The sequence below is a fragment of the Podarcis gaigeae genome (genome assembly GCF_964106915.1).
Source record: "Podarcis gaigeae genome assembly, chromosome: 2".
Lineage (NCBI taxonomy): Eukaryota > Metazoa > Chordata > Lepidosauria > Squamata > Lacertidae > Podarcis > Podarcis gaigeae.
In genome coordinates this window covers 88,290,771-88,300,243 of record NC_139679.1, presented here as the reverse complement: position 1 = coordinate 88,300,243, position 9,473 = coordinate 88,290,771, and the positions used below count along the sequence as shown (strand labels likewise).

The following is a 9,473-nucleotide window of genomic DNA, read 5'->3' as shown; positions in this document are numbered from 1 at the left end:
ATTTTGTTGCTGTGATTTTTTAAAAAATATATATATGTATGTTTCATCACCTTATTGTGAATTTTACCTGTTGTAAAGCTCTGCTAGTGATTACTGGAACCCAAAGGGGGTATACAGATGACTTAATAACTAGTGGAGCCCACCCTGTGGAACGCCCTCCCATAAAATGTCAAGGAGATAAATAACTATACAACTTTTAGAAGACACCTGAAGGCAGCCCTGTATAGGGAAGTTTTTAATGTCTGATGTTTTGTTATGCTTTTATATTTGTTGGAAGTCACCCAGTCAGATGGGCAGGGTACTACTACTACTATTACTACTAATAATATAATCAGATAGGGGAGTCTCAAAGGTGATCTACATTAAGGCCCACAAATGAAAACACGCAAATACAAAGATTTGATTTTTTTGTCAGATTGTAGAATCTTTTAAACTTGACACACAATGCTGTGTCTTTCAATTGGTTCAAAACTTTGCAAAACCCACCAGGCCCCTCAGAGTAGTGAATGTGTGTGTGTGTGTGTGTGTGCAAAGTACATAAGCTTGCCGAATGTGGTTCAAAGTAACAGGCCCAAAAGCATGCGCAAAGAATGGCCAGAGAATAATCAGTAGGCCTGTGAATTATTCTTTAGGAGGAGGAGGCAGGAGAAACCAATAGGATTGTGGAGACTGAATAGGTGTGTCTGACAGGCATGGTGTCTTTTCTCCAGAGAACTGGACGTGCACATACAAAAGCCAGTGAGCAGCTTGCTTTCATCAGGGGTCACCTCAAAGTTGCTGAAGATTCCCCAGGACTCTCCAAAGAGAGCCTCTATCTTCTGTCTTGCCCCACAGGCAATAGCTCTCTGTGAATGATCTTCTTCCTCTAATTACAACCCCTCACAAGCCATGTCCAGCCTGAAAGAAATTTGTGGCGGGCTTCCCTTGAACCCACTTCCGGAGAACAGGGGCCGAAAGAGTGGAATCCCTCATGCTCCCGTGAGGACTCCCAACCTGGAGTCTCATGAAGAAAAGGTAAGAACATTTGCACTGGATCTCTTTGGGTGCCCACACCAGTTTAAACCCACCAGAATGTCAGTCTTTGCTGGTCTGCGGCATCCCAGTTCCCCAAAGGCACAGGAATAAAAATATTCACTTTCAGAAACAGGTTATAGAGACACATGTTGCCTAGACAAAAGAGGAGACCATAAGCAATCATCATGGACCTTCTGTTGTCCCTCAGTGAAGCAAATAAAGAGTGAAGTACATTTGTCTGCTTAGTCAAACATGCCTCTCCACCAGTAGAGCCCAATCCTAAATAATGCTTGTGCATGTTCTAGGGGAACATTTTCTAGTAAGTGTGCTCCGCTTTGTAAACTTAAAGGAATGGATACACTTGCCCTTTAACAGAAGAATGTAAGAATACACTGTATTTATGTATACAGAGATATGTGTTCCTGTAAGGCCACTTGTTACTTTCCAGATGTTGGACTCCAATGCACATCAGCCCCAGACAGAATGACCAATGGCCATGGATACTGACCAAGTCTGTATTTATACTGAAATTGTTTTTGAGATTTTAAAATAATTTTATCACTTGTTTTCAGTCCTAGGCTCCTTTTGGAGGAAAAGCAAAATATTAAATAAATAAATAAATAAATAAATAAATAAATAAGTAAGTAAATAAACAAACAAACAAACAAACAAACAAACAAAGTGAATTGTTGCCTACAGGGTTATAGGTTCTCAATTTTCAACAAAAACAGTCTGTGCAGGAGACTGACTTGGTTTTTGAAGCCTTTAAAAAGAAACTGCTATGATGATATGGTGGTGAGGGACATTTGGGGGAAATCGATTGGCCTGGCATATTCAAACTGAGACGCATCCTTGAATGAGTTGGTTAATGATTTGTTCTTTGGTTGGGCAACCAAAAAATAAATAATTGTTTAACTAAGCAGTAACTGAGTTGCCTGTTGGGTTCTTAAGTATTGTTACATGCCCACCACTTCCCCAACCAATGAGAAATTCCCAGGAGAGTGCTTCCAGGATTGTTTTACTCTGAATCAGAGAAGACTTGTGGCATCTTTGCACAGGGTGAGCCTTTTAAAAGAGGACCCGTGGAACATGTGTACTCTGTATCCAAGGGGCCTCTTTTAAAGGATTCACCCTGTATTATTGTATTAGGCTGAGAGGCAGTAGCTGGCTCAAATGTCTTGGCACATAATATATTTGTGAGTCGCTTTCTCCAAACGTATCTTTTCAATGAAACAGGCTTATATTCCTAGATAGCATCATCCTGCAAAGTGGGTCTGACCTTATGGGTTTGTATCCATTAGTGTGTCCCTTGCATTGACAGAGGGCAATTAGGACCAACGGAGGCTTTTATGAGGGAAATAGCCAGTTGGATCAGACCAATAGATCATCTCAACCAGCATTCTGTTCTCGTGGAGGCCAGCTAAAAGCCTGTGGGAAACCCACCAGAGCAGTCTCTCCTCCTGTGGTTTCCAAACACTGGTATTCAGAGGCCTACTGCTTCCGACAAGATCAGAGATAATCCACACAAGACAGAGGCACAGTGGGCGGAAAGGCTCTCTGTCCAGAGAGGGGTTGAGCTGACTTTAGATGGTTTTGCACCAAGTTTGCATTGTCATGACCCCTGTGCAGCAATCCAGGCACAGAGTCAGAGGCTGCAGAGGCATGCGCTAAGGAGCCAGATCAGATTAAAAGCCCTGAACTGACTGCTGGAGAGCAGGAGATGACCACACCTGAGGCCGCTGGACAGCAGCCCCCAGAAGAGTCTCCTAGAGTCGACCATCAGGACCTATAGGGCCAGAGCCTGGACTATCACAGGCTCCTTCCCCTGAGAAACCAGATGCCTCCCACCACACATCATTGGTTCAACGGTGCAGGGAGCACACCAGGAGAGAAACTAGGGAACAGGGCAAGAGTGCCTGTCTTCAGGCCAGAGAGCTGGCCCTTTAAGACTCTGAAGTTGTCTACAAGGCAGTGGAGTCTGGAAGAGGGAGTCTGGACACAGAAGCTTAAAAGGCTTTAGTCTGCTCCCAACTTTTGTGGGAGCAAGTTGCTCACTGGGAGCTGTCTGTGGTCCTGCAACAGCCTGTTCATCTTGCTATAGGATCTGGCATCAAACCACTTTCCCTATGCCATGTCTAATTTTATAAACTTCTATCCTGTTGGCTCTTTGGGCTCATCCACTTTTGCTTGCCCTGCTACTGTCCCCCAGGAAAACCCAATCTTTACTGCTGAATCAGAGCAAACATCAATTGGGTTTTCTCCAGAATGTTGTTTGCTCTGATTTAGCACTAAAGAGTGGGTTTTCTGGGGGAAAGCAGTGAGGCAAAGACAAAACTGCTCAAAGCCATGCTTTCTAGGCATGGGGCAGTGGAAATGTAGACAGGCCATTACTTTCCTTTTCTCTAGACTAAAAAAAACCTAAATGTTGTAATCTTTCCTCATAGGGCAGTTGCTGCATCCCAAGACCAGCACTTGGAGAACAAGTTTGCAATTAATATAAATTATTATTGTTGCTGTGACTATTAATAATATAAGCCATGATATTATAATCCATTAGGATAGTAGTAGCAGTATTAGAAGTAGAATCGGCAGTGTAACCGTAATGTGTTCCAAAGCTGAGGGAACAATGCCAGTTAATATAAGCTGAGGATCAAGCCTGTGTATCTGCAGCGCTTTATTTTCAATTTATATTTGCAGTATTAACTCGAAACTGTTCCCATGTTTTGTTTTCATGCATCTCTGTTTCTGGCAATAATATAAAGCCTTTATGAGAGCTTTAGCCATGTGCTTCGGGGTCCTTCGGAAGAGCTACGTGGCTCTTTCCACCATCTCATCTTTAATCTCCTTGGATAAACCAAACCATATCTGCAAGGCTCTTTCCATATATGCTTCCTGACTTCTCTTTCTTCCAAGCCCCTTTGTTGCTCGGGACTTGAAGCCACAACATCCTCTGTCTCCTCCTTTTCCCTGCCCAGAGGCAGAAGTCTCTGTGCTTTACTATTACCAATCCTAAGAAAGACAGTGTCTTCCTTTGGCAAATTACAGAAGGGTTGCTGTGTTGGCCTGATGCAGCAAAAACAACATTTTTTTGTTAAATGTATTACTCTGCTATCCTACAATGCCATAGGACTCTCTGCTGCATTTCCTTTGTCTGTCATACATAGATAGCCTGCATCTCTTCATTGTGCCCCTGTTAAAGAGTAAACTTGCCTTACATAAGAACTTAGGAAATGGCCTTATTCTGAGCCAGACCATGGCTCCATCTAGGGCAGTATCATTTACTCCAGTGGCCCTCACACTCCCCCACCCCCTTGAACCACATGAAAATGGTTGAGCATCTTGGTAGACCACTTGATGGTTCCTCTGCCTGTTGTAGCAATTATAATGCATTGTGCTAGGTCAGGGGTCAGCAAACTTTTTCAGTAGGGGGCCGGTCCACTGCCCCTCAGAACTTATGGGGGCCGGGCTGTATGGGGGGGGAATGAATGAATTCCTATGCCCCACAAATAACCCAGAGATGCATTTAAAATAAAAGGACACATTCTACCCATGTAAAAACACGCTGATTCCATGGGCTGGATTTAGAAGGCAATTGTGCCGGATCTGGCCCCCGGGCCTTAGTTTGCCTACCCATGTGCTAGGTGCTGTATGGTTTTTAACAGTATTTTTTAATAGGCTTCTTTTATTTCCTACACAGTGTGTTTCATTGCATTGTTATTTGAATTCCTTAGCATTCAAATTGTAATACAGTGTAAGAAATAAAATCAATATGAATGTTGAATATACCATCTCCCGCCTTCAAATCCAGACAGGCTGCCTGAATGAAGTGGTCCGTGGACCACAGTTTGGGAATCTCTGGTCTACACTGACTTAGCAGTGGCTCTCTGAGGTTTCAGGCAGCATGTCCTCCATCCCAGCCCTACCTGGAGATGCCGGGGATTCAACCTGGAACCTTCTGCATGCAAAGCATGTGCTCTGATATTGAGCAGTGGTCCACCCCCCCAAAGGATATGCTTTGAAACATTTCCACACAGGAGACGGCAGTGAGGAGAGGTGCCACTGTGGACCTGGCCTCCTGGCAGCAATGCCACTACTGCATACCAGAGTGATGCAGATGTAGAGCAGGGCAGCAGCAAGGTTGAGGCAGTTTGGGCACACTCAATTGGCACACTGGTGCACTTGTGCCAGTCTGATGACACTGCCACTATTCTGTCCCAGTACTAGATGGTGGCGCTGCTCCTAGGAGATCAGATCCATCCCTCCCTATTGGTCACTCCTGTTTGCACATGGAAAACTGGGGCTGCACTGAATTAACTTGTTTGGATACACAAAGCAGATACTTATTTGTACAATTTGCAGCCTGTCAAAATTCAACACCTCGCCAGCTTTCCAGATTGTTGCTTTAGCATCTAATATTCCACTTGCCAGCTGATGTCTCTTCACTGTGTGGCTTCACCTGCCAATTCAACAAAGATATTTGCCCAACAAATAGCCCATCGTTATCCAATTACTTTTGTTAGTAGAACACAAACACATTTCATCTTCTTTGTGCTAGCCTCTTAAGTAGAGTCCATCTAGAACTGTCAGTTGCAGACAAGAGTCTTTTGTCTCTAAAATGTAGCTGTCTGCAGTACTTGGTTGTGTAAATTAGGACAAATGGCCATGTTAGTTTGCACATGAAGGTCATTGTGCTGTAATAGTCAAAGGGAAGGGAATCGGCAAATGCTAAAGTCTTCACCTGGAAAAGGGCACAGCATTGTCAATTCCAGATGACTAGATGTTAAGCCACAAACAACTAGGGAATTGGGTTCATTCAGTGTCTGAAATGCATCACAGTTTGTCAAAATAATGGATCTGGCTTTCTAAAGACTATTTATTCTACTGCTAGGCTGCTACCACTACTTGAGTAGTAGTTTAGAGCATTATGGAGAATAGGGCTGTCGGTGGCTACTGGCCATTATGTGTAGCATCTCCTCGGTCAGAAGCAGTATTCCTCTGAACACCAGTTTCAGGGAATCACAAGTGGGAAGAGTGTTCTTGTGTGGGGGTCCTGGCATTTGGTTGGCCACAATATGAACAGGATGCTGAAATGAATGTGCCTTTGGCTTGGTCCAGCAAGGCTCTCCTTGTGTTCTCCTGACTTGGTACCAATGGGAACATCCCTCCCAGGAAAGATAGCAGTTCTGGAGGATCACTGATCTGGTTCAGGACCACTCCACCATCTCAGGAAATGTCGTGCCAAATTGGGAGACAATATCTCAAGAGGTGCCTGGAAACAAAGAGAGCTGATGGACAAGCCCATTTGCAAAATATATAGCAGATTGTGATTTGTGACCCATTCTTCCTAAAAACTGAGCCTAGAGCTGCAAACAGTATTTTTAAAATGCCTCTTGAATATTTAAGATGCTGCTCAAGCTGAGCTTGAATCTTCTCAGCATGGAGACACTGGGCTAGCTCATCATATTTTTGAATAGTCTGAAGGCATCGCCATCTGTGGAGCTTCCTTTCCATATGGGAGCAATAGCTTTCTGGCAGCAGCATTGTCACTGATTAGGAGTGGGAGGCAAGGCAGCGGTGAGGTCAGGGCTGTGCAAATACGCTGGCAGAGCCAATTCAATGTGCCTGTAGAGCCCTGATCTCACTACTGCTTCCTGGCCTCGTATACCATGCAAGCCAAAGGCTAAAGTCAGCTCCCTTCTCTGCTGTCTGCTTATTTGATTTCACAAAGAAGAGCAGATAACTATACCCTTAAGCAGTTACATGGTGGAAGCAACAAAATTTCTACAAACCAAAGTTTGAATATAGAAGGGTCTGCTTTATGGTTTTAGTTTTTTTACTCCACCCAGGTGGGCTGGGGCTCCCACACATTTAATAGCATGCTCAATTTCCAAAGCAGGGAGTGAACTTGAGAAGTGAACAAACATTTCCTTGTTTCATATCCCATATGGTGGTTTGTTGTGTGTTTTTTTTTTTAAAAAAGAGTTAATGACAATGACATGAGGAGGACCCTACTGAGGAGGATAGGAAAGATTTTATCTGATTTGCCTGCTGGAGGAACAACTATCCTTTGAAGTATTGTTGGGGTTCCTGCTGGCATATTTTACTTATTTAAAATATTCAGACTTGGCTCCTTCCCTGGAGATTGAGGTGAAGGTAACAAACAGCTCGTTTTGATGAACCGTATATGGTTCTCAGAAAATATTAAAACGGCAACAACTGCAGAAATGTCCAAAGCAAGAAAAGGCTTCAGTGAATCCCTTTCAGGGCATATGGCAGGTGCCACCACAAAGTAGCAAGGTGGGGTTGAGTTGGAAGGGACCTTGGAGATCATCTACTCTGAATCCTGCTTCATTGCAGAATCTGCAACACAGAATGTGATTGCAGCATCCTTGGCAGATGGCTGTCAAATGAACAGCCTCTGGAGCTAGTCTATTCTACTGTCAATTAGCTCTTACTGTTAGGAAGTTTCTCTTAATGTTTAACTAAACTCGGCTCTCCTGCAATTTCCACTCATTTGTTCCAGTTCTGCCCTCTGGAAAAACAGAGAAGAGGTATGCTGCATCTTCTGTGTGACAGTCCTCAGATATTTGAAGACACTTTCTCTTCTCTAGACTAATCTTATCATCTTGCAGCCGTTTCTCATAGAACTTGGTTCCAATCTCCTCCCTGTTTTGATTTCTCCTGATACAAAATCGCCCACCCAGCATTTGGCAATGCTAGCAAATTTGAGCACAGAAGTCTTCTGGTTTCTTTGGCACAGCACTGGGTGATCTTGGTCCATTAGATTAGCATGCACTGAACCTTCTGTGCCATTTCAGTGCGACAATGGAGCTACAAACCTGACTTAGCAAAGTTCTGCTGTCAAACAGGCGCCAGGGGTGTCCTGCATCATGTTGTGCTTGGGTATAATGGTACAATGGAGTTCCTGGCATGTCTGTTATCTACAGCTGATTCTGCTTGCTGTTCCATCTCCTCTGGAGAACGAGTGCAGCCCAGATCCTGTGCCAGGATAGCCTCTTGTTTATGCAAAGGTTAGGGTGGGAAGATCCCATTCAAAATGCTGTGCTACCTTGTTTGTTGGAGCCTCATACTTATTAACGGTCAGTGCCCTTGAATACGTTTGCAGCATCTGGGCACATTTCCCGTTCAGGCTGATAAAAATGCATGTGTTTAATTAGCTGTGATAACCACCCACTTGGTCACTTTCTTCTGGCTTCCTTCTCTCTCTCTCTCTCTCTGTGCAGCTGGCTTTGAAGAACGCCTTGCGTTATTTCCCTTCCAACTTCCACGAAGTCCTGGCGCCAGAATTTGCCAAGGAGCTGAGACTCTATGGACATATCTACATGTACAGGTTCTGCCCCCGCATTGAGATGAGGTAAAGGCTTGAGGAGGGCTCTACGAGGAATGGCATGTTGGGAGTGAAAGCCATTTTTTTTGTTTAGAGTTGTACCTAAATTCTGTCAGAGTGAGTTGATGTGGAGGCACAACCCATGAACCAAACTGAACAGTCAGAAGGCCACTTGTCACCAAATAGGCAGGCTAGGGGAGACAATGCAAGCTAGGAAGCTGGCAGGCAGGCAGGCAGGTAAATTGGCCCATTGCTGAATCTGACAGTAGTTTGGTCTTTGTGCTAAAGGTGTTGCTCAGACCAAGGAAGTGGCCCAGAGTCTGTGACTTTAATCAGACTCCTGTTGGCTCTTTGTGTTGCTGGGCAATCACTGGTTCTGTAGTTACAGTGTAGTACCTCTTTGTGGCCTACTTCACTGGGGGCAGCCAATAGCAGAACAGCATAAAGCAGACCCTCTTCTTGGGAGCTAACTTTGTACCAGCAGCAAATGAGAAGATTCCCCCCCCCCCATCTGCTCAATATATTGTTCATCTCTAACTCAGCTAATAATATTAGACAAGCAGCGCTAATTCCAGTCCATTCATTGCTATAAAACTGAGCACCAGTATTTTAAAAACAAAATGAAAATGACTTCTTAACCTTGCAAAGGCTACAAACTTTCATTTTCATCCTGATATGTATTTGTCCATGGGGGTGAGTCCAGCTGCTAAAGCTATATAGACACATATCGTTCAAATGCAGGGTTTGAAATTGGTTGATGAATTTCTGATGAGCACAGCTGGCTGCCCTAATTCCCCCAGCTTAAATGAGTTTCCATATGCAGAGAGAGAAAGAGAATCCACATAAAATCCATATGCAAATAAGGGAGTTCTTATCTAGAAATGGGATCTGTTACAAGTATTAAGCACAACTATTGATATGCATCTTCCAGGTCTATGAATCTTGAAAATTACGGACATCATTTTGTACCTGATCAGTTTATGCTAGAGCTGTATTCTTCCCCTGTGAAAGAGGCTTCCATTTTTCTGCTTCATTTGCACAGCAGTTTAGAATTTATTTAGAATTTCAGTGGGTTTGGGGTTGAGTTTACCTCCTTGTTGTGAGGTGACCA

General features: G+C 43.9%; 1 protein-coding gene across 2 annotated transcripts in view; it reads left to right on the top strand.

Annotated features, from left to right (window-relative positions):
- The first annotated feature begins 446 nt into the window (after window positions 1-446).
- Window positions 447-9,473, top strand: part of UROC1 (urocanate hydratase 1) — a 54,745-nt gene continuing 45,718 nt past the window's right edge. The window contains exons 1-2 of one of the 2 annotated variants that reach the window (XR_014560529.1): window positions 447-1,014; window positions 8,259-8,389. Coding sequence is in view for 1 of the 2 variants with exons in the window: in XM_083723960.1 (XP_083580086.1) it covers window positions 889-1,014; window positions 8,259-8,389 (257 nt within the window). In the remaining variant the exon portion in view is untranslated. The remainder of the gene's footprint in view (window positions 1,015-8,258; window positions 8,390-9,473) is intronic. The other variant, XM_083723960.1, reaches the window with a different exon arrangement.